This window comes from Dama dama, chromosome 20 (genome assembly GCF_033118175.1).
Source record: "Dama dama isolate Ldn47 chromosome 20, ASM3311817v1, whole genome shotgun sequence".
Lineage (NCBI taxonomy): Eukaryota > Metazoa > Chordata > Mammalia > Artiodactyla > Cervidae > Dama > Dama dama.
The window spans coordinates 103,769,651-103,795,581 of record NC_083700.1 but is presented as its reverse complement, the minus strand read 5'-3'; the positions used below and the strand labels follow the sequence as shown (position 1 = coordinate 103,795,581).

Genomic DNA, 25,931 nt, shown 5'->3' with positions numbered 1-25,931 from the left:
TAGAGAATGAGAAGAAAAGTGGGGTTCCTTCTGTCCATGGGGTTCCTTCTGGTGTATGTAATTTTGCACACAAATGCAGGAGCCTTTAGAACCCCTGTAGCCCATTCAGTGACTCCTAGCGTCATACAGTGAACCCCTTGCATCAGAAGTTGACCCTGAAGAGTAACCGGCAAACTGCAGCCTTCAAATTCTGTAATTATTATAATCTCCTTGGCCTGAAAAGGATTATTTTGGGCATTTTGCAACTGGCTACAAAATCTGAATCTTTCCAGTTTACTTCTTTCGAGAGATGATTTCCTTTTTCATTCACTACCTGTCCAAGTTCCTACCTAAGAATCACAACCAAAAGAGTGTGTAGGTGTGTAAGTTAATACCAACTGCTATAACAAATCAAGTCTAAGGACTTCCCTGGTGGTCCAATGGTTAAGAATCCACCTTCCAATGCAGAAGATGCAGGTTCGGCTCCCTTGGTCTGGGAACTAAGATCTCACATGTCCCAGGGCAACTACTGAACCCTCATGCGCTGAAGCCTATGTGCCACAATGAGTGAGCCCGGCACGACTCAACTAATACCCTGCCTGACGCAATGAAGATCCTGCATGTCTCAACTAAGACCCGACGCAGTCAAATAAACAAAAAACAAATCAAGTCTGTCATCTCGAAGACTTCACATCATTTATTCACAGCTTATGTAACATTCCAATGCTACTGTTTCTGGTCAGCAGATGAGGCTCTCACAGTCTGTCCGGGAATCCAGGCTCCATCCACATCAAAGCTCTGCATTTTCTGAAGAGTTGTCATGCTCTTTTTTCCATCTTGTGGAAAGAAAGGATAATGAGAGAGATGATTTTATGGGTTAGACTTGGAGTGGTGTGCACCACTCCCTCACATTCTTACAGCCAGAATTCAATCATACAACTATCTGTAATTGCAAGGGAGGCTGGAAATGTTATCCCTGTGCCCAAGAGGAGAAAGCTTATTGGTGAACAGGTATCCTGCCTCAACCACGATGGATGACTACAGCTATTCTCAAACTGCTCTTGGGCAAGCTGTTCAGAGTCCTCACTAGCCATTTTTCTTCCTCCTTTTGTAGACTCAGCCTCTAAGGAGTTCTGCCACTCCCAAGAAGGAAGCCCTTTGCTCAGGCATCAGACAAGTGAGACTTCAAATCCAAGCTCTGCCAGTAATGAGCAATATGTTCCTGGAAGTTCATCTCTGTGCCTCAGTTTTCTCATCTATAAAGTGGACCACAACAATAGCTCTAACCTCATGACATTGCTTATTTAACTTATATGCAGAGTACGTCATAAAAATGCTAGGCTGGATGAATCACAAGCTAGTATCAAGATTGCCCAGAGAAATATCAACAACATCAGATATGCAGATGATACTACCCTAATGGCAGAAAGCGAAGTGGAACTAAAGAGCCTCTTGATGAAGGTGAAAGATGAGAGTGAAAAAAGCTGGCTTAAAAATCAACATTCAAAAAACTAAGATCATGGCATCCTATTCCATCACTTCATGGCAAATAGATGGAGAAAAATGGAAACAGGGACAGATTTTATTTTCTTGGGCTCCAAAATCACTGTGGATGGTGACTGCAGCCATGAAATTAAAAGACGCTTGCTCCTTGGAAGAAAAGCTCTAACAAACCTAGATAGCATATTAAAAAGCAGAGACATTACTTTGCCAACAAAGGTCCCGATAGTTAAAACTATGGTTTTTCCAGTAGTCATGTATGGATGTGAGTGTTGGATCATAAAGAAAGCAGAACGCTGAAGAATTGATGCTTTTGAACTGTTGGAGAAGACTCTTGAGAGACCCTTGGACTGCAAGGATATCAAACCAGTCAATCTTAAAGAAAATCAACCCTGAATATTCATTGGAAGGACTGATGCTGAAGCTGACATTCCAATACTTTGGCCACCTGATACAAAGAGTCAACTCATTGGAAAAGACCCTGATGCTGTGAAAGATGGGGAGGAACGGGGGAGAAGGGAGTGACAGAGAATGAGATGGTTGGATGGCATCATTGACTCAGCGGACATGAATTTGAGCAAACTCTTCGAGATAGTAAAGGACAGGGAAGCCTGGTGTGCTGCAGTCCATGAGGTTGCAAAGAGTCATACACAACTTAGTGACCAGACAACAACAGCAACATAACATTGGTGAAGGCAATATATGAGAAGACACAAGTAAAGTTCTTAGCCTGATGGCTGATGAGTTGTAAGCACTCAAATAATCTAATACCAATGCTACTGCTAATAATACTCATAACAAAAACAGAGCTATTATTATGGGTCTTTCCTGGTGGCTCAGACAGTAAAGAATCCGCCTGCAATGCAGGAGACCTGGGTTCGATCCCAGGGCTGGGAAGATTCCCTGGAGAAGGAAATGGCTACCCACTCCAGTATTCTTGCCTGAAGAATTCCATGGACAGAGGAGCCTGGTGGGCTACCGTCCGTGGGGTCACAAAGAGTCAAACACGGCTGAGTGACTACCACCTTCGCTTTCACTTACACTTACTTTTTTTATAGGCTAGTCCAGATTTTGAAAATGAAGAATCTAAGAGATAAGCCAAGGCTTCTGTAAGAATTTTGATAAAGTGTGATGAAGGTTTGGCCTGGGGTAAAATGAAAAAATTCCAGTGTTCAACAAGTACTATTGTAACCATTATCTTGGATCTGAAAGAAATCAAGCATAAATAGTTTAGGGACTTCCCTGGTAGCTCAGGAGGTTAAGACTCTGCAGTTCCCGTGCAGGGAGTGACAGTTCAACTCCTGGTCAGACAGCTAAAATCCCACGTGGTGCAGCCAAAAGATTTTTTAAAAAATAAATAATTTCAAGATTTAACAATACATTGGGAGAGGAAAGTAAAGAACCTATAGAAGTTGCAAATGGTCCAGATCTCCAGTTCAGAGGTTTTTCCAAGTCTCCAGTACTTCTAGGTAAAATTAAGATCTATTTGTTCTCACCCTTCAGATCTCTTGCTGCATTTCACATTTCACAATCTACCTGGTTTTCTTCTCACGGCAAGGATCACTCTGACTTCTTCCCCAGCGAGCCTCTTTCCACTAAGCAACCATGGCCTTCAGTCAGTCCTGCCCCCAATCCCTCCTTCAAACTTCAGCTCACCCTCCAGCTCAGCCTTGTCACTCGAGTTGACCAGGGAACATTTCCACTAAGATCCTGTGACCTCTGACACCTAAATGAGTTCCCTTTTGCAAATAGGCTGCCTTTCTGAATCATCCCATTTCTATCACTACCCCGCCACAAGGGTCATGCGGTGAGGACAGAGCCCAGAGAACTTCCAGTCTTAGCAACTAACCAGGAAGAGCTGCAGGGCAGCTATAAAGCATCCTCCAAGCATGGAACGGCAAACAGCTCTAATCGCCAAAGACAGGTATTAGAAAATGTCCGTGGGGCTCTAAGCTTACTTCTTAGTTCATCTTGCAAAAGTGTAAAGCCTTGTCTGGGACAAGGCTCCAGTCCAGAGAGTTCCAGTACTGCTTTTTAGAGTAAGATAGGCTCAAAGAAGGGCTTTCCAGGTAGCACTAGTGGTAAAGAATCTGCCAGCCAATGTAGGAGACACAAGAGACGCGAATTCGATCCCTGGGTCAGGAAGATCCCCTGGAGGAGGGCATGGCAACCTACTCCAGTATTCTTGCCTGAAGAATCCCATGGACAGAGAAGCCTGGCAGTTCTTAGGGTTGCAAAGAGTCAGACAGGACTGAAGCAACTTAGCACTCACACACTCAGGCTCAAATAAATTAACATTCCCTTCTCAGCTGACTCATTACCTAGAACACAAACTTTGCATGCCTGTTTCAATAGAGACAGGAGAGAGAACAACGAAAAGGAAGGAATGTACACAACTTACTAACATGAGTGTAACAGCACTTCTCTTAAAAAACAAAAACAGCAAAAAGAACATTATAGAAGATCAATATTCCATTTTTACAACCCAAGCGCCTATCTATATTATAGTAAACCAAATTTTAATTATCTGCAGTGTCCCTTCTGATATTTCATCACTTTAGCTCAAAAGCTGCTTTTTAAAAAAAAAAGAATTAAACTATAGTAGATTTACAACTTTGTATCAGTTTCAAGTATATAGCTTCCCTGGTGGCTCAGTCCATAAAGAATCTGCCTGCAGTGAAGGAGACTGCCTGCAATGCAGGAGACCTGGGTTGGGAAGATCCCTGGAGAAGGAAATGACAACCCACTCCAGCATTCTTGTCTGGGAAATTCCACAGACAGAGGAGCCTAGCAGGCTACAGTCCATTGGATCACAAGAGTCAGACAAGACTTAGGACCTAAACCACCATCACCACCCCGAATACAGCAAAGTGATTCGGTTACACAAACATATATATATATTTTCTTTTTCAGATTCTTCCCATTTCAGGTTATTAGAAGATATTGAATATAGTTCCCTGTGCTATACAGTGGGTCCTTGTTATTTATCAGTTTTATATATAGTAGTATGTATGTATCTGCTACTCCCAAATTCCTAATTTATCCCTCTTTCCTTCCTCTTTGTTAACCTAAGACTCTGTTCTATGCCTGTGAGTCTGTTTCTGTTTTTTAAATAAGTTCATTTGTATCCATTGATACTTGTCTTTCTCTGATTTATTTCACTTAGTATGATAATCTCTAGGTCCATCATGTTGCTGCAAATGGGCATTATTTCATTCTTTTCGTGACTCATATTCCTCTGCATACATATCACATCTTTATCCATTCATCTGTCGATGGACACAGGTTGCTTTCATGTCTTGGCGACTGTAAACAGTGCTGCTATGAACATTGGGTACATGTATCTTTTCAAATTAGATTTTCCAGTTTTTCCGGCTATATGCCCAGTAGTGGGATTGCTGGCTCATATGGTAGCTCTATTTTTAGTTTTTTAAGGAACCTCCATACTGCTCTCATAGTGGCTGCACAAATTTACATTTCCACCAACATTGTAGGAGGGTTCCCTTTTCTCCATACCTTCTCCAGCATTTACTATTTATAGACTTTTTGATGATGGCCATTTTGACTGGCATGAGGTGATTCCTCATTGTTTTGCATTTCTCTAATAATTAGTAATATTGAGCAAAAGGATGGTTTTTGAAGTGCAAGAGTCTTAAAGTGGAAGTTGCAGTACTTTTTGAACGACACAGTGGCATTAATGGGCGCTGGGTGCGGGGGGAGGTCGAGGGGTAACTGGTTTCCTTCTCCTCAGTTCCTCATTATAACTGTCCTTTTGCAATTTTCTCAGTTATATTTTAAACAGTTCTGAAGCTACACTGATGAATCTAGTTTTTTTACATTAAAATTTGTATTTGTGGAACAAAGTCACAGCTTGGGATTGTGGAAAGAGGATATGCCCATGAAAGGATAATGTGCTGCAGCCTTTTCCTTTGCAGTGTTTTAGTTCTCAAGTGTGAAATAATTACAACAAACCTCATCTGAGGCAAAAAAAAAAAAAAAGTGATGAATGCAGAAATTATCAAACATGTGGCATTTCCTTCCAAACAAGTGCCCATTACTACCCACCCCTAGTGCCCATTACTATTAATGTGTCGTTAGAAAAGTATTGCAACTTCCACTTTAAGACCCTTGCACTTCAAAAACCATCCTTTTGCTCAACATTGCTAATTATTAGAGAAATGCAAATTTCCTTCCTTCCTTTAAGAGCACACTCATCTACAGCAGATGGCTTGGTGAGCAAGTTGTTCTGCCTGCTATAGGCATAAGGACAGCATGGGCTTGTTAAAGCTCCTTTGTAACCTGTAATTCATTGTAGAAAATGATGTTATGACCTTCATCCTATCCAACCCCTTAAAAAGCTGGTAATGAACAGAGAAAGTGAAAATCACAAATTGCTTCGCCTCCAACACACTGTCTCAAATCAGCACGGAGTATGATTTCAGGGGAAATATCTTCAGCAATCCTTTGACTCTCTAAGTTAGGTGTACACTTGGGTGATACAGGCAATTGAGAAACTTGCAAAACACAGCCAACTTCTGGGAGCCTGAAAGCTTGAGTTTAAATGATACAACACCGCCACCTAGAGGTCAAGCAATGAGGAATTGGACACTGCAGCCAAACCCGGTAAAAAGCTTGACAAGCTTACTGCCCAGCCAGGAAAAACACCATTGCCTTCACATCAAAGCTGCAATGAGAGATCTTCAAATGAGTCTGGGTTTTCCTCAACATATGGGATATTGGAGAAATTCTACAGAGTATAAAATATGCTTCTCCCATCACTACTTACAAAGACAGCTGCTGAACAAGTCACCAAAAAAGGGGGGGCAGAGAACAAACCCACCCATGTCAAGGTGCTAGGGAGGCTCAGTGGTTACAGGGCTTTTGTAGAAGATAGGACATTTAAGCTGACCTTGGTAGGATGAACAGAATTTCTATAAGCCAAGGGAAGCAGATTCCGAGCTGAAGGAACAGCAGGAACTACTAATTTCAATTACGAAAATATACAAGATATACTCATCACCAGTTCACTACAGGTTATACTAAGCCACTTGGAAAATGGAATAAAAATCATATTTCCAATCCCACTGAAAACATGCCAGTAAAGTGTCCTTCTGTTTATTTATTTAACATGCTGTCATGCCCTTCTGTTTGTGGCCCGATGAACTATATAGCCCGCCAGGCTCCTCTGTCCATGGGATTCTCCAGGCAAGAATACCAGAGTGGGTGGCCATTTCCTCCTCCAGGGGATCTTCCCAACCTAGGCATTAAACCCGAGTCTCCTGGACTGGCAGGCAGGTTCTTTACCACTGAGCCATCTGTGAAGCCCATGCTCTCGAAAAGGCATTTCTTAAAACAATCAAATTTAGGAACATGAGCTATAAACAAAGGTAATCAGACTTCTTTACTGCAGGTCTTCTTAAAGAATTTAGTATTTCACTGTACATAGTAAATCTCCACGAACTACAGAATGCTGTTTCCAAACTTTACAGAACTTGTTTTCTGCACAACTTTCCATGAGCAAACCCTCCCTCCCTATGAAGGAAGTGAGGTAAAGTGGTGGTTGAAGGATTCTTGAATCAAACTGCATGGATTTCAATTCTAGCTCCACCACTACGCCTCCACAGGCCTGTTTCCCCATCTGCAAATAGAACTAGCGGACCTACCTCACCAGGTACTATGAAGATTACATGAGGTAATACACAGAGAAAATACCTGAAATAAGTAGTAGTTGCTGCCCCTTCATGTCCCTCCCTCCACGCTCTTTATGGCTAGACTCTCAGCTCCATACCACCAGTTCAAGCACTACTAATGGAAATACATTCCAGCTTTGCCCAGCTGCCGCCTACAGTCCCTTGGAAGACTGTGCTCCTTCAAGGTCTCTGGGGGATAAAAGGCGAGAATTTCAAGTTACTTTGGTAGCTTAGATGAAAAATAACGAATTCACTAATTAACCTCTTCTGGATGTAACTCCAAGAGCTTCAGCATTTGCAAAACAAAACAGGACCGATACAGAACCTTAACAAAGCCCACGAATCACACACATTAAGCTTGTGACAATCATAATTTTATCTTTCAAGTCATTTGTTTCTGTGTATACACACAGAATCCTAAATGTAGGAAGTAAATATATACAATTCCAAATACCTTGAGCATCCGGTTATTGAGACATTATTACATAAGTGTGTCTGTGTACACATACGCACATGTATGTATGTATGAATGTGTGTGAACAGGAAAGGCAGTGTTATGTGAAACATTTCAAACACCCTGCTGCAAAAGATAAAGGTTTTCCACCATCTCTGCCAGCTCTCTGAGGTAGCCTGGTACACATAAACATCCATGGAGATGCAACACATTTCAGGCAAATCCTTAAGTTTTCTGACTTTCGTTTCCTTTTTCCTGAGTCTGTTTCACCATTTTTCACTTGTTCTCCTTATCACTCCCTGGATTTATAACTTCCCACAGTAGTAGAAAAAAAGTATTTTATGGGCACCCGTGTCCCTCTTAAGGCATCATCTCCATTGGGTCGACGGGAGCCTGAGGCCGGAGATGCAGGCAGGCAGCACAGGGCTGCCAGGTCTGGAGCACAGGCGCCCCTTCCTCACTAACTGCATCTGTGACCGAGCGGCCACCTGGTTTACCCCAACAGCACAGTACACACCTCTTGCTCTGGTGTAGTTATCGACGACATCCCTTTCACTCTCAACAGTACCCTGGGTTTAGAGTTTAAGTTACAATGTTCATCCCATCTATTACCCTAGACAGGGCTCTTTACTCCTCTGGATTTCAGTCTCCATAATTTGAAAATGGATATAGGATTAGATAGTACTTTAAGGGGTTTTTTTTGTTGCTGTTTTAATCTGTTTTTGTGATTTCCATTTTTTAAAATAGCCCAATCACAATATTAAAGATCTTTCAACCTCTACCTACCTACCTCCCTCCTAATATATCTATTTTCCCAAACCAGTTAAGATCCAGCCTAACTATATAAGCAGAACAGACATTTAAGGGTCAATAATGAGTATCTCAGAAACTGGAAGAAATGAAAATTCAACTGCAATCAACACATATTTTGTATAATGTGCTCTACTTAACTCATTCCTTCACATGCTTCCTGGCTTAGATATCATACATCAATTATGAGAGGCCCTGGATAGTCCCGTGAACCACCACAACCAAAAGACACATTTTTACCTATCTTTAGATCTCCTAAACAGAAATGGGCAAAAGAGAGATGTCTGGACACAAGGCATGAAATCCCTGCATCAGGACAGAACTTTAAGTCCTGAAACATACAGCATCTTAACCATATGAGGCAACAAAAGAAGAAATGGACAATAAAATCAGAGTGGGACAAGCCAACATTTCATTGCCCCAACCCTCCATATCTTATGCAAATAAAAAACTGATTCTGGAGTAAATACATTTATTGATACCCATTTTATATAGTTCAATGAAATAACCTATAAATATAAAAGCGTTTTCTTTTGGATATCACCATGGTCCATGTAAGTACTCAACAGTCAGAGTCGCCTGCAGGAAGCACGCCAAGTCACACAGTGGGGTTTACAGGCCTGAACACACACTTCATACAACAGTGGCACTTACGTACTCAAGTGGTCCAGTGGCTTTGGAATACATTAACAACTGGGCATGTGGAGTAAAAGTAATGTGTAAGTTTAAGTCAATGAAAAGGGTATCAACCTTCAACAAAAAAGACAATTATAATCAACATCCTAGGTGAAGAAAGTACCACAGCTGACACTTGGTGTCGGAACACCGGAGACGAAGTATGTTTAACAACACATGTCATGGTGTCATATGCTCTCTTCAACCCCCAGTGGACAGTCCACCAGTGCCTTTGGGTCATTCAGGGTCAACAAAACAGCAATTCTTAAAAGAATCTCAACAGCTTAGAATAAAAGGTATGTGGGGACTGGTATCAAGTTTAAAGAAAAATGAGCTAAATATTTCAATGACACGATGAGTTTTTCTCCTAAGAGGAGGAAGAGATTGTGGGGAAAACAACTTTTTTAATTCCTTTTTTTTAAAACAGTGATCAGAATCATTTATCAAATGTGAGGGAAGGAACCCAGGTATCTGGTATCCAAAACACAGGTGCAAAATTTTCTTCTGTCTCAAAGTTTGCTCCTCAACACTTCAGAGGGAACGAACACAGCAGCCACTGTTGGAGACTTGCTCTAGACTTGATGCAGCACAAAATTTTCTCATTTCTTCAGAAACCAATACAGGAATGTTCTTTTTTGCTGTAGTCAGACCATGTGTCTTCTGAGTTAGCAAGCAAATGCAATTAGAAGGTCTGAGGTGTGCAAGGTCCAAAATTGAAATCTGAGAGGCAGTGTTAGAACTTAAGCGAGGCAGGATTTTTAGAGACTACTCAAATGAAAATCTAAGTGAAGCATATAAAAATTCAGTTCCTTCTATTATTTTCAACTGGTATTTGATGGCAACATTCCCTGGTAAGGACAGGTTAAGGGCTGTTATCTCCAGGTCCAAGACATCCCAACTACTTAAAGTAGGGCCCCCAAGAGGAGAAAGACACACACTTCTGTGGCCTCTGGAATTCTTTTTTGCTTTTTTTTTTTTTTTTTTAAGAAATAGTAGCTTCAGTTGCACACCACTGGCTGAAGGGGTTTTCATCCAAATGAGAAACTCTACCCCTTGTCTCTAGAGGGACAGGTACCAGGTTCCCATTAGCGGCAACTCCCATGTCCTGTCGCACGTGGCATCTGACCCTGGAGTGAAGAATAAGCTGGCACAGAGCCCCGATCGCTGGCGTCCAGGCTAGATGGCATTTCGTGGTGTGCCGTTGTGTGTCAACGCTTTCAGGCTGGGGGCACTGGTCTGGTGACTACAGCTCCTGTGAGAAGTCACACCCACCTCAAAAACCTCATGAATAGCTTTTCGGAAACAATGGAAGTTATAGTCTATTAAACCTGCAGGAGAGAAAAAGGGAGATCAGGCACCCTGAATGTCAACTATCTGCTAGGAAACATTTGGTGACGGAAAGAAATAATTGGTATGTATTTTAAAACATATATCCAATTGAGAAATTCTCTACAATGGAAGCATGATAAAGCATATGCCCAAGTTGTTAACACTGATTACCTCTGGGCCTGGAAATGAAGAGGGTAAATAAAAAAGCAATTAGGAAGACAAATTTGCTAAGAAAATCTACAATGAACTCTAAAGTGAAAGTAAAATACTTTCGATACATCAAGTTTTTCCTTTTACAAGTCTCTGGGGCAGGCAAAGAAAAGCTGAAGGAAACAGTTGGAACAATAGTTGGGCAAACTGCTCAGTAAAGCCATGGGGATGGGAGGTATCAGGAAGGCCCATAGGGCAGAGCCTCAGGAAGCCAGCTCCCCTACCTCGGAGGGGAGGGAGGGCAACTCTGTCCTTTTCTGCTTAGGAACTGGCTTCCAAATCAGATTTTAGTCAAAGGGTTCCTTGCAGGTACATATGGACATATGACCAATTCCGGCCACCAAGAAAAGTACAAGTGTGTGAGACTTCCATGGAACCTCCTTAAAAGGAAGAGCTCCCTATTCCTCCCTAAATCCTCCTTAGTGCCCAGAATTTGCACAAGATTGCTGGAGATCCAGAAGTCCTTCCACATCACGAGAAGAACCTGAAACTAGTAGCCAGTGCTGAGAACAGCAGGACTGAAAGAGAAGCACCTGGGTCCTCGAGCATACCGGGACAGAAAGACAACACACAAGAAACAAACCACAAGCGTCTGATGGTAAAGTGACTACAGATGGGGAAGAAGCCCGAAGGCAGGAGAGTCAAGTGCAAGGCCAAAGCAGCCAAGAAAACTTCAGGGCGGAGACAAGGCTCTGAGGATATGGGCAAGATTTAAATAGGCAGGAAAGAGGAACAAAATCACAAGAAAACAGCAGGGAGTTTGCACTGAGAGAACACAGCACACAGGTGGAAGACAGGAAAGAAGCTGGTCTGACTGCAGATGGGAGTAGACAATTCTTGGGAGAAGTACTGGGAGTGGAGTCTGAAGAAGCAGGTCAGAGTCAAATTAAGGAGTTCTTCAGATTCAGGAAAAAATAACGGTTTTGATAAGTTCAACTACATTAAAATTGAGTTCTCTGCAAATGGTAAAATTAAACTGACAATCAAGGAAACCTGAACAATGTGTGGATATGTGATGATGATATGAAATCAGTTAATTTTTTTTTAAACATCTATTAGTCGTAATACTATTATGCTTCAAAAAGAGCACTACTTCTTAGAGATACCTGCTTAAATCTCTACAGACAAAATGATTTGATGTTAGAGATCTGCTTCAAAATAACCCAAAAGGAGAAAGGTATAGAGATGAAATAAGAATGGCTATGATTTTGATAGTTGTTCAACCTGGGTGATAGAGAAGAAGGGCTTCATTACATTATTTTCTCTGTTTTATGTTTGACAGTTTCCACAACAAAGGATTAAAAAAAGTGAAGATATACAGGAAATAAGACTGACCATGTGTTCATGACCCTGAAAGCAGAGACAGGTACATGGAATCACTGTGCTGCTCAACTTTTGTGTTTACTTGAAAATTTCCAGGAACCAAAAGTTTTTTTAAATTTTTAAAGATTAGAATGGAGAAAAGTAAGAAACTCCTAAGACATACAAAAAAGATAAAAGTATAGGAACAAATAAATTACTAGAGAAGAAGCCTAAACAGACATGAAAGAGGACCTGCAATGAAAAAGACACTTGCTCTAACCAGTAATTAGAGAGAAAAAAATGAGACCCAAATGAGACATCGTTTCGCACCTACCAGACTGACAAGAACTGAACATTAAACATTAGCAAGGACATGAAGTGACAGAAACTCTCACAAAGCACTGTCTGGAGTGAAAAGGATAAAGCCACTTTGGAGAGCAATTCAATAACACCTAATAAAACTGACATGAACTTGAGCAGGGGACATGAACTTGGGCAAACCTTGGGAGATGGTGAGGGACACAGAGGCCCGGGGGGCTGCAGTCCATGGGGTCACAAAGGTCAGACTGGGCAACTGAACAACAACAATGAAACTGAATGTGTATGCCCTCCATAAACTCCACTCCTAAATACTTTCTATAATAGAGAAATTCCCCGTACGCGCAAAGGCAAACTTGTTCACCAACATTTCTTGCAAAACTATTTGTAATCTTAAAAATCATCTAAACATACAGCAAAAAGAATATAAACTATGATATTGCACTCCACAGTGACAAAGAATGAACTGAAACAACATGCTATTGATATGGATAAACCTCAAAACCAATCTTGAATGAAGAGAAACAAGCAAGTTGCAGAAGACGACTTACTTTTTGACATAGTTTACACAGATACATAATACCTTATATAGTTTAAGGATAGATAAGAAGTAAAAGACTAATTCAGACACAGGAAAAAGAAAACGCTACATTCAATGGAGCACAAGTGAGGGTTTCAATGAGAAATGCACAAAAGACAAATATGTATTGGTCACGTTTCAGATCTTAAGCTCAAGGGAAATATATACATTTTTGTTTTATCAAAAAAACTTTGTATATCTAAAATATTTCATTAATACGAGCATCAGTGAAATAATATTAACTCATTCAATATTAATTAATATCACAAACCCAGACAGAACAGGAACTTGTTTCACTGAGTAACAGAGCTACTATAGATCCTTCAGTAGTTAAATAACATGATAAAAGGAATATCCTGAAAACTAGTCTGCCTTTAGAATAAAAGACTATACAGACGGAGCCCTCAATAAATATGTTGAATGCAGCACCTTAGGCCTGGATGGGTGAGGACTTGAACTGGAGACACCAAGAGTGGAAATGGACAGGACACCATATAAAGTTCCACAAGAAACAAATGTTGAGATTTGGTGAAGATTCAATGAAAACCACAGAAAAGAATGGAAAAAGGAAAACAAAGAACACCCTCTGTGAGATGCTGTGCAAGGGCCTCAGAAGCAATTATACCACCAGACTGCACACAGCTAAGCACGGACACCAGAAGAAAGGCATAACTAGTAACAGAAGTAGAGTAGCCAGGAGAGTCATGAAACAATGGGGAAAATATTCATCAGTTTTTGACACCATGGAAAGATAAATATTTAAGTGAAGATGCCTTACTAACAGTTTCAAACACGGGATGGAAACAGGCCCAAATCAGAGCTGGAGAGGTGAATTTTTCAGTCAACTACACGGAGATTAACTGAAGCCAGAGATGTGATGTGCTGACCAGGAGAGTAAGTGAAGAAGTGAGCCAGAAGCCCTGGCTCTGAAGGGCACTCAGAACTGAGAAAAAGAGAAAATAAAGAGAAGAAACAGGTGGTCAGAGAAACAGACACACAGAAGAACCCAAAGAGTTCTGCTTTGGGAAAGCAGAGAGAAGAGAGCTGGGAGGACTGGATGATAGGGTCACATGCTTTGGAAGGCTGAAGAGGAAGGGCCACCAAATGTGGCAAGAAGGTGACCTGCTAACTTCTCAAACCACCTCAGCAGACTGGTTCAGGTGGAAGCCAAATACAGGCAGACACGTAACAGAAGGACGTGAAATCAGAGGCTGGAATAAAAAATGTGATTTAAAAATAAAAGACCAAAAGAAGGCATGAAAAAGCATGGACTGTGCATGGAGGGAAAGGCACAAAAGCAGTTGAAAACATCATGAAAGTGAAAGTGTTAGTCATTCAGTCATGTCCAATTCTTTGTGACCCCACACACTGTAGCCCGCAAGGCTCCTCTGTCCATGGAATTCTCCAGGCGAGAATACTAGAGTGTGTTGCCATGCCCTTTTCCAGGGGATCAAACTAACTGGTAAATCCTCTAACACTGCAACAATGTTTTCTCGAACCTAAGAAATTATGACAAAGACCTTTATATAAAGACGGTTTTTAAAATGTCATTACCTTTTCTTTCAAAACTTTCTTCCCTAAGGATGCAAACCAGTGCCAAAAATTTAGTCACCTCCTTTAAATACAGGACAGTTGTGTTATTCAGCTTGATGATGGCCATGGACTCTTTGTCATAAGCACTTCCACTTCCATCTTCCTTTAACCTGTTTTAATACAAAGTATTGCTCATTATAGGTTTCCCAACTGGGCATTTTGTCACATTTGCACAAGGCTTTCTACCCAGTTTCCTAAATATCTTTTGAGAAAACATGCTGGCTTGACCACAGTGGAACAGAAGCCGTGTTTAGCTGTGGGTGCCCAGCCCCTGCTGCATAACCATTCCACGCTCACACCACCTTGTTGACCTAGGATGCATGGAATGCAGCACACTTCTAATTTTCCCTCACACTAATCAGTGCTGACACCCTCCGCAAATAAAGAAGGACCTGAAATATGAAAACTGTCAGTAGTGAAAAAGGAGTAAGTGCAAAAACTAAAGTAAATATGGTCTATCAAAGATACTGTGGAATCCAGATGCCTGTAAAGTGAGCCTTACAGGGTCTGAAAGCTATTTCATTTATCAGATTAGACTGTCAGAATTACATGGAGTCCCCCTTCAAAAAACACACATCAAGAGCCAAGTAAACAACAAACTGAACTTCAATAAAGCATACAGTTTCACACACAGGTTAATAATAATGAAGTAATGGCTGTTTCTTTTCTTTTTTATAATGTACTTTATCATGTGTAATGCAGTTTACAATGTGCCTTAGACCGAAAATAAGATTTACAACTAAATTTGATTCTTTAATTATAAAAAATACATTCTACTCATCTATTTTTAAAATTAGGAACAGGAACATGAAACTTTTCTGCATGACCTACAGACAAAAATCACATTTTTGCTGGGGAAAGAACAAAAACAAAGGCAAGCATGTAATCACAAAACTGACAGGAATGGAAAACAAGAATAGACACGTAAAGAAGAGCTAAGACAAAAGCATTCTCCTACCCCGAGGCAGCTGGAGAATGATACTGACAAGTTAGGTAGAAAGACCAGCGTGCAGGGTAGGGACAGAGAGATGAAAGAGGAATTTAGACTAGGTGGAACACAGAGGAACAAGAGATCAAGGACACAGGTATCAAAAAGCAAAGGTAATGTCAGAGCACCAGGACAGTGCTTGGGAGGGCTGATATTAACATACAAGACGAACCATCACTATTAGAGGCTGCAGAGGTTACTGGCTTTTGAAATGATTATTAGTAAATCCACCAAAGTTTTCACTTGTCTTCTGGACTATTCTACAAAACCATTTCTTTACAAGTTTCTGTATAAAATGTGGTTAATTTGCATAAAAGAAGAGTTTATATTTTAGAGACCTCTTAGAAACGGAGATGTGTAAGTCAAACATTCCTTGTTTCTGTATTCTCTGAAAGATTAAGGATTCCTCAGTTCCACAGAGCCTGAAATCAAATTAGGAACCAGTACATACTCGTGTTGTTCAGTGTTTTAAATAAATTAGTTTAGTTTATTGATCTAACAGTAGTCAAAAGTCACAGTAGTAGGAAGACACAGTACAAACCCCCAAATTAAAGCAGGTGAAACTTTCACTGATAATTAAGTCTGGCACTAGTCACATCTTTTCAACTGCTCTTGTCCATCCACTCGGAAACAGTTAAGACCCAGCAGTCCACTCACAGAGAAATTATGCTCCAAACTGAAGCACTATGGTCAGAACAATTCTACTTCATACAGTACTTGCTAGATGCCTCAGAAATTAATCCCCCCAACAAGTCAAACTGGTGGTTTTCCACTTGTTTGAGATCTTACAAAAATATATACGAACACAACTTACCCATATATACAAGACACATCAATTACAACATCAATCATGTCACAGCAAAGTTCATATGACTGCATATCCACAGGAGAACTGTCTGTTGCAATGTAGATTTTGCTGACAACATCGAAGAGAAAAGCTTTTTCAATACCTGAATTCTTGAAAAAAACAAAATCAAGTGTTCATTTTTTAAAGAAGCACAATTCGTAAACTTATCAAAGATCCTGAATCATTAACATCCAAGAGAATTTTTAACAATACAATCCAATACCAAGAATAAACAGTACTTGCTTAGGAGACAATTCTCTTATCCAAAGGAGAAAAGTCAAATTGTTTCTCTGCTCTGATTTACTGACATAATAGCACACTCAAATTTGTTCTTCTTTCATCCTCTTAACTTAAATGAATTATTTTCTAAGAAACAAACAAAAAAATCCTTCAAAAATCAAGCCAGGCTATATTTTTGATAATCCTTTTCTTGACAATAATCAATCTCTGATTCAAACGATCCTGCTACCAGGAAGGTTCGATGGAGCACTCAGCAAACAATGTTTCACATCAACATCTAGCATAGTGCAAAAGCCCAAAGAGTTGGGATCACTACACACAGAGTCCTTCGAAGCAGTGTTTGGAAAACACAATCGCTGAATGCTAAACTGATGGGAAGAATATCCTTTTTAATTAAGCTGAATCCTCAAAATAAGAAATGTGAAATATGACACTGAGATTACAGTTAACAAACATCAATTTTTCAATGTGACCTCCAATAAGGCAGAGATTAAACTGAGTCTAATTCCCAATACCCAGTATATCCCAGTTTCTACTCTTCCTTCAGGAAAACAGATCACGAAGATATTTTTAATTAAGAAAAGCATGAAAAAATTTTCATCAGGGCCTTTTAAGACAAAAAAAGGTGAGTATTAAGGAAAATTTTAGACAATAACTCAAGCCATTTTTTTAAATGTTTCTATTATTTATTTAATATTTAACTGTATCGTTAGTCTTTAAGCTTGACTCAGATTAATTCAAGGCATTTTTTGGAGAATTTGATAATACAAATATATTCAACAAAAACAGAACCAGAAATGACAGTGAATATTAAATAGCACACTTACTGATATAAAGATATTTAATAGATTTTCCAAGGTTGGTAGCTGTGGGATAAGTTTCTGCACCACCTTACTAAAGGCTTCAAATATTGAATGGTCATAGATACTAGTCAAATAAAAGCTGAAAGACACAACATAGTTTGATTAATTTGAAAAATATCTTAAGTCCAGCAACAATTATCACAATACATAAAATTTTAAGCTTCTTCACATTTGATTTCAGTAAGTTCAAACAAAGCCTATTTTGTGCACCATCTCCCTCACTCAAGATGACATATGCAATTTTCCCACCTGGCTTGTAGCTCTCCATCCCTTTAATACATTTACACAGAGGGCAACTGAGGTAGTGCTTGGAAAACATTTTCAGATGCAGAAACCTGAACATTCACCTAAGTCCTTGCAATCTGATCCAAAAAGCTTGGTTTCTTAAGCCCACAACTGACCAAAAAACAAGAGAAAGCTTAGAGGAGACAGGTAACATTTATTAAATAAGAATACAGTACAGGTTTCTACTAAAATGTTACCTCCTCAGCAAGTTCCTTCCTGACCCCACCTAAAATCGTACTCCTGTACCCTTTGCTTTCAACCTCTTCCCCCTTTGTTTTTCTGCATAGTACTGATGAGTACTTAAAATTACACTATATGTTTGTTTATGTGCTTTTGAGCTGTCTCATTCATCAGAATGTAAGCTCCATGAGAATAAAGGCCGTCAGCCTTGCTCGAAGCTGCATGCCCACTGCCCTGTATTCATGAATATTTGTTGAGTAAACAAATGAATAAAACTGGCACTTAGAATTTATGTAAATAACATGCTAAGGAAGATGAGAGCAGGAGCTCTAGAGAGAAGGGACAGCTATCTGGAGGCCTAAAAGGATACACAAAGTAAATTTGTAGATTTAACAAAACACGTACTCGAGAGAGAGAGGCTTTTACAACTTAAACAGTGTGGTCAACTCTACTTGCTTTTCACTCAGGAAGTATATTCTTTAGTTACGCAGCTGTATCCATTACATAATTATAAACACAGATAACAAAGTCAGAGACAGAACTGTTTATATCACACTTTTTACCATAATTCAAAGATACTTCCAAAGAGTACACCTAAGAACCTATCTTAGATGGGGCTCTAATCTAGATGTTAGAACAATGGAAGATTATCCAACAGGCACTAAGGTAAAGGAATATTTTAGGTCAGCAATGTAAGAAGGTCCTGCAGGAACTGTGAGGTTTGGAGGTGGATGGGGACAGGAAAAAACCTCCCAAGGTACAGGGCATTCTAGGAAGCTGAGTTTCTGGAAACTAGAAATTAAAAGAACCTCATCCATAGGTCTGCCAGTAATTAATAAAAGTTTAATGCTGTTAACAAGGCCCTGGGCCCCACAGAGAACTGGAAAAAGGGACAGTATATACCACTGAGGTGGGTTCTCTGGAAAGGGACACGGACATGATGCTAAGAGGATCAGAAGGGTTCCTATGGGTCCTGAAGAACACAGGATAATCATAGCTTAAAATCCATCATTCATGGTAGAAAAATAAGACTGAGGAATTTTACTGGAAGATACTTTCACCTTCTCCTACAAATACTGCTGAATTTTTTTAAAAGCATGAATTACTTGTACGTATTTTAATCCAGGCTAAAGGTCAATGGGACTTTTCTATGTGGTTTCCTAGGAGAGTAACAAAAAGATCTTGCAGCCAGAGGCCCCAGGGAAAATTAGGGTAGGGATGGGGGTTGGCTTAAGCCTAGAGGGAAGTCATTGTAATAGACCATGGATAAGGAAATAGCTACGGTTGTCTCTCCACTGCTTCCCCTTTAAGTTTTTTGTACCATCAAAAGAACATTTTCTTGGGTACTTTTTATTACTCATTTCTACCTAAACCATAAAAAAATAAGATGCAGGAAATAATTCTCACATATTTTTAAAATACAAGCACACAAACCATTGAGCTTATCTAGTAAGTGTTCTTTAATATTAATTTTGCAATGAGAATTACAAATCAGCAGTTAACTTGATAGCAACCCTAAGCAGATTTCATGGATACAATCACTTCACCCAATTTTTAGAGGTTCATAAAAGCATAAAGTGTTTTAAAAAACATAAACAAGAAACATTAGAATCCACACTTAAAATGTGCCCTCTTTAAAAAGCTCTTCCTACTGAGAGAGATACTGTGAAAGATCAAGCTACAGAGTTCTACAACAAATGTGAGATTCCTTGAACTGAGGCAAGGAAGGGGGGAAAAAAATGAAACCAAGAAAGGGGAATCCCAAAGCAGATTTAATGCCATGAGGAAACAGCCTGACTCCAGTCTCTTGAGATGAATTTGTAAACACACCTACAGAAACAGACCTTGCATGACTTCAACCTCTGGGAAAATGCAAAAACAGCAGGGGAACTAACTTCTCAATAACATCAGGCTCCCAAAACTGCTTGAATTCAACAGAGATCAAAAACATTACACATTTGGGAAGGGTATACCAGTAACAGAGAGCTACGTGTTTGTAATGACAGAGATGGGAATACATTTACACACTTTTCAGGGCTCCCATATCAAACACACAGGTTGTTACCTAAGGTGGAGTTTTTCTAGCCCAGCATCTGCAAGGTCATCATTGGCCCTTTGATGAATGTCCCTCTGTGTTTCTATTTTGTGATCATCAGACAGACCATCAACTTTGTGAATAAAAACCTCAAAATTCATGTCTGGGTTAACTTTGTAGGCTTTAGAAACAGTAATGTGAAGTCTTGTTAAAGCCTCCATGTAGTCATCCTGTAAGTCAGAACAAAATATTTTTTAAAAAGAAATCTTACGTTAGGAAAGCCTCAAACCACCTCTTTCCCCAACCACAGAGTATATATTACCCTAATCATTCATAAGTATTCAAACAACTACATTAACTTATACCACTAAATAGATCTTCAATCTCTTGATAAAGAATTCAACTACCAAGTTAATGCTTATAATTTTTAATACTGATAAGAAAAGGAAATGAAAATGGACACTTCTTCCCAATAAAAATTTTTTTAAGTAATCCCAGCTCTGCCATTTGTTAGATGTGTGACTTTAAGTAGGTTGCTTAAATTCTGTGATCTCAGTTTACTCAGCCATTGAATTGTAATTACGATACCTACCTTACAACACTGTGAAGAAGAAATTAAATTAGGTCATATGTATGAACACACTCATAACAGAATCTGTACCTCAGAACTCATTCCTAGCTAATGCTTAAGCTTAGAAAAAAATTAAGATTGTTAAGGATAGAGACATGTCCCATTTATCTGAGTGTCTCCCACTTGCTAGGCCGTCAATAAGTGCTAGTTGAGCTAAACTGAATTTGGACAACTAAAGAAACTATTCATTTAATATTTACTGACTCAGTTCTCACATTCCTCATTACAGGCACTGATAAGACCTTTTCAGTGGGTGACAACATTACAACAGTTAATAAAAATATAGCAGTATCTACTATTAACAAAAATGGAACACTGCTCATTAACTAGAACTCAAGAAATATAAATCCTATCTCCTAGTCATCTCATATTCTGTACTTGCAGAAAGGCATGCCTACTCCTAAAGCACCTCTACAGGTACATCTCTCTCAGTTAGGAAACCTAGTGGCAAAGAAACAAGCTGTAAGAAGCACATGACAAGATAAACAACCTTCCTTTGTTCCTACATCTTCTGCCATCAGAGAAGAAAAGTAAACATCATCATTTCAAACTACCTGTGCATCAATGACATATATCAACGCTCCTGTTCCCCTGAAGATCATCTCATAGTCAAAAGTTGGGTCAAAAAAGTCCATTTGCCCAGGAAAATCCCATATTTGGAAATTCACAAAGGAACTATTAGAAATGTCATCTTTGTAAATCTTGTTGGTACTTTCCAAAAAGAGGGTCTCATTGGGTGACATTTTATGAAACACCACCTGTTAAAAGAAAAAAAGACAATTTAATGACTCTTCCACTTTTGTATTTAAAGTAAGTACAAAACTCCACCCGGAATTAACATAAAAAATTTGATCCTATAGCAAAAAATTTAAAAGAGATGAAAAGTGAATGGGGTATCCATTGGTATTCACTATCTTCTAACTTCTAACAGAACAGAAAACACCAAATTATTAAAACCAAATCACCCAGAAAAGCTAAAACTTTTCTATTTTATTCGTATACAATACTAGCAGTAGCAATGTCTCTCCTCAGTTTTTTTTTCTCCCCATTACATTGTATAAATTCTGCCAAAATCTGCTCTAAGATTATGAAAATTTATAGCTAAAGTTTAAGAAGTTTTGTTCATTGAAAATTTATCAGAATGCCCACATCAGGTTCTAATGAATAGTCAGAAAAGAAACTGACTGGACCCTGTCCTTCATGGGTTTGCAGTCTTGTGGAAGAAATAAAACAAAGGCAAATTATACCAAATAGGAAAAGGCATATTGGTAGAGAAGGAATATTTGTGAGGAGGGGACGAATGGGACCTGACAAGGAAAAGACAGCTCCCATGAGAAAAAAAATAAACGCAATTGTTAAGAATCACAATTACCACAATCCACACAATTTCAACACAGAACTAATTTCCCCCTCTCTATTCGCTGGATGAGAAAAATGGATAGTTACTCCTGAGGTTTCGACGGTGAGAAACAATGTAACGAATCAAAATCAGTTTGCTTAAAACCTGCCATCAATGTACTCAGATTTTGCTGTAATGGTGAAAAGATAAGTAAAACACAGTAATCCCATACATTTGGAAGGCTACTTTTTAAAATCATCATGTCTACAGAATATCACGCAGAGATTTATTTTGGAGATCTTTGCCACAGAGTGAAAAGAGCAAAAGGCCAGGTATCTGGCATTTTATCGCCAGCTCACCTTGCGTTTAAGAGGAATGGCTGATGGAGGTGGTCAACCCTGCCTCTATTCCCCCTTACTAAAAAAGCGAATAGCCCTCCATCCTTCCCTGCCACTTCCCAAGTGAAAGCACATGTACAAAGGTCTGTAAATATTCTCCAGGTCTCAAGACTTTTGTAGCCACACACACACAGAGGGGAAATCACTACTAATTATACTCACCGGGCTAAAAGTACTAAAACAGGTGGAAGAACAGCCCCCATTCCCACTAAGGAATGCCACAGTGAAGTCTCCTTCGGACTAGTAACAAGAGCAGGCATTACAAAGGCCAAGGAGTTAGTCACAACTCTTTCTGACGCTGCTGCCTGGGGCTCACCTGGGAAGCCCTGCAAACTCAGGTCACCTGAAGTGAGAGGCACACACACAGCCGGGGTCGGGGAGGGAGTGTGGGAAAGTTCTCCGAGTTAGAACCGGGGAGCAAGTCTCAGTTTCGTGAATGGCACAGGGGCTGGGTCCCAGGAAGTGAGGTCCCAGGAGGTGAGGCCACGGGCACCTGCCTCGCTCCGGCCACTCGGGGAGCGCGGGGATCCACTCGGCCTCGGCTGACCTGGGCGTGGACTCCGAGATCGGGGTCCCGGCGCGACCGCGCCCGGGCTCTGCTTCCCAAAGGAGAAGAGAAAGCGCGCTGGGACAAACCCAGCCGGCCACCCCGGCCGCCGCCCTCCTCAGGGCCTCCCCTCCCGGCCGGCCCCCGGCGCCCCCGGGGAGGGAGGGAGGGGGAGGGGCGGAGGGCCCGAACGGCCCCACTCACCTTCTGGATGGAGGACTTGCCGCTGCGCCGGAGGCCCATGAGCAGAATCCTCGGCTTGGAGCTGTCAGCGCCCCCCGGGCCACAGCCTCCTCCGGCCCCCGCCCCAACCCCGCCGCCCGCGGCTGCCGCCTCCTCTTCCTCCTCCTCCACGCCGTAGCCGAAATCCTTTGGGAAGGAATCCGCCGCGCCGTAACTGCCGGCGAGGGGCGTCTCCTCCGCCCCGTACTGCAGGGACATGGTGCTGGCGCCGCCGCCACCCGTGCCCTGACAGGCCAGGCCAGGCCAAGCCAGGCCGCCGCCTCCCCAGTCCGCCGCCGCCGCCGCCGCCGCCCCCGGCAGCCGCCGCCGCTGTGCGGCCCGCCCCCCGGCGTCCGGCTCTCATAGGCTCCCCGCCCGATCCCGGCCCCTCATTGGTCGCCTGAGCTGCCACTCGGGAGCAGCAAGGTAGGTGGTGCCCATCACGTGCCCGGAATCACCTGACTCGGAGCCGTGGAGGGGGGAGGAGGAGTCACGAGGAGGGTGGCCGGGCCGAGCCCTCTGCCCTCCGCCCCAGCCCGCACTTCGGTCCGACCCAGCCACGCGCATTGCTCCTCACCGTTCTGCCTTCTTCGGGACTCCGGCGGCCAACGCAATGAGTGACGCTTTCTGGACACTTGGGAGAATTGATTCTCCTCCTCCTACTATTGTGCTTGCCCAACCAATACTTATGCCCGCGAAGTCCTGGGGCACAAAACTGGACCTACCTTGGACCCTGCCTGCCCTCAAGTTGCCCCAAGGTTAATGGAGATCGGACCTCTGAGTAAGTAGCTTCTGTATGAGATAGGAAGTGGGAAGGTCAAAGGTGCGGATAAAAATGCTCGGCATGGGTGGGTGAGAGCATCTCTAAGGAACTGGCGTCTGAACAGGTCTGGAAGGATGGCATTGGTTGGGATGTTCAAAGGTAGAGAGGAGGAGCTAGCCAGAGTGAGGGCAAAACCTCAAACAAGGTAGAGTCATCGGTGAGATAGTTTGTTCTAGCAGGTAGCTGGACCCTGATAGGAAAGCAAATGCTAGCAAGCTAGAATGTCTTACGCTCTTTCTTCAGCAAATCACGGACAATGAATACTGCTACTGTTTCACACTCATCAGGATCTGACTCCCCCTCCTCCCCACCCAGTGTCTACTTCTTTAGTAATTCCATCACCTCGTGGAACATTGCATCTTGTGTGACCTCCTTCAGATCAGAGACCAAAGGAATGAATAATGAAAGCAAACCAGAACAAATGCTTGTTACCAAAATACGGGAAAGCTAGAGGAATTTTACTCTTCACAGGGCGGCTTTAGAATTGGAAATTTAACCTCTTAAAGTGGACATGGGTGGTGGTATTGATCTTTCAAGGAAACTTCTTTGACTATGAAGGGAAAGCAGGTGTGCATATCTGGAAGTTGGTTTTGTCTGAATCTCGAAGTTAAAGGTAGGACATCCTTAGAGGTCATCTAGTGCAACCTCTCACCTAAAAAGAATCTACTGTACAGCGTCTCTGACGCTGCATCAAAGATTTGCAGCGTACATTTCAGTAGAGCCCAGGGAAGACAGCGCACTGTCTCAATAGGCAAACAACTCCACTGTGGTAAAACTTGGCTTGAAAGTCTCTTATTCAGGCCAAAAATCGCTCCTTGGAGCTTATACACCACAGCCTATTAGCAGTGGTCATCTCTTTTATGACAGCACCTCAGATATTGGATTACAGTCTTCATTACCCACTGTCTTCTCTGTTCCACATTAAAACATACTTCAGCCAGGGCTTCTACAGTAATGATGACAGAAATGTCCCACATCTATACTGCTCAACATAGTAGCCAGTGTGGATTGAGCACTTCAATTACTGCTGGTGTGACTCAGGAACTAAATTTTTAATTTTACTTGCCAGATGCGACTAGCGGCCACCATGTTGGACAATACAGCTTTGTGGTTTCAAACATACTCTCCACATTTATATGCAATTGAGCTGGTCAACATCCATCAAATGTCTGACACCTACAACACAATAAGGACCAATAGAGCCTTCAGGGTGACTGTTTAGCACCTGGACAATATTTCTATTAATGCTTTCCAGAATGGAATTTTTAAAAAAATATACAGACTGTAAGTGGTTCACACTAACAGTCACTGGAACCAGGACTTTGTCAGCGCTCCCTAAGTGCCTAAGCCTGTACAGCTGCATTTTTAACCTAAACGTAAGACTTGATATCTCAACTTTTTCGTTTAGGCTGTGAAGTTTAGGCACTCCCAAGTTGTGAATCATTTTCAAGCTCATCTCATATAGTCTACTCACCAGCCCTTCCAACTCTGTGGCAGTTAGAGAATTAGCATTACTACCATCTGACCCATATGTAGTCCTTTACAATTTGCAAGATACTTTTTACATCCATTACATTTAATTTGATCCTTATAACACCTTGTGAGATAGGCAAGATATGAAATCTACATTTTACAGATAAGGCAGCTGGAACAGCAGGAACCGAACAGATCGGATCCTTTTTTTTACTCCATTGAGCCTCATGTGTACTGTCTTCATCCAGATCCTTGATAGAAATGTTGAAGAGGACCTGCAGAGGCCAGGCTCACCCTGAATTCTTACATAGCACTGACTGATACAGCAGTGTAAGCATGTCAGTTCCCCCCAAAAGTCTGATTATCCAACCCACAGGTTGCCATTGCCATGGCACAGGAGGCAATCACCTGATTTACATAAATATTAATACCATTCTCATTAGGGAAGAAAGCAAATGAGGGTTGGCTGCCAGAAAAAAATTCTACTTGCCTGTCCACAAAGGGACTATCACACCAACTGCTTAAAGAAGCCATGTCTCCCTCTCTTCCAAAACCCCCCATGAGGCCATGTTTTATTATTATTTATCATTCTTAGCACATCCTATCCCACATTGTGATTA

At 41.3% G+C, this 25,931-nt stretch overlaps 1 protein-coding gene across 2 annotated transcripts; it reads right to left on the bottom strand.

Moving 5' to 3' along the window:
* Positions 1-667: 667 nt before the first annotated feature.
* Positions 668-23,310, bottom strand: RRAGC (Ras related GTP binding C). 2 transcript variants are annotated; one of them, XM_061122327.1, is made up of 7 exons: positions 22,998-23,310; positions 21,064-21,267; positions 19,909-20,108; positions 17,343-17,457; positions 16,243-16,385; positions 14,402-14,550; positions 668-815 (listed from the first exon to the last, which is right to left on the bottom strand). In XM_061122327.1, exons 1-7 carry the CDS (start codon positions 23,232-23,234, stop codon positions 706-708), a joined length of 1,158 nt encoding a protein of 385 aa, XP_060978310.1. In that variant the 5' UTR covers positions 23,235-23,310; the 3' UTR covers positions 668-705. The 2 variants fall into 2 exon arrangements, with proteins under 2 accessions (XP_060978310.1, XP_060978309.1); XM_061122326.1 differs by lacking the exon at positions 668-815 and adding an exon at positions 8,889-10,436.
* Between the last annotated feature and the right edge of the window lie 2,621 nt (positions 23,311-25,931).

What these genes read in the sequence shown, in the direction of transcription:
- RRAGC (XM_061122326.1), bottom strand. Translation starts at nt 23,234, where the DNA reads ATGTCCCTGCAGTACGGGGCGGAGGAGACGCCCCTCGCCGGCAGTTAC. An exon ending in TATTAAATATCTTTATATCA is followed by an intron (nt 16,386 to 17,342) that starts GTAAGTGTGCTA and finishes GTTTTTTTCAAG; the next exon opens with AATTCAGGTATTGAAAAAGC. An exon ending in AGAAAGTTTTGAAAGAAAAG is followed by an intron (nt 10,437 to 14,401) that starts GTAATGACATTT and finishes TCTCTCCTGCAG; the next exon opens with GTTTAATAGACTATAACTTC.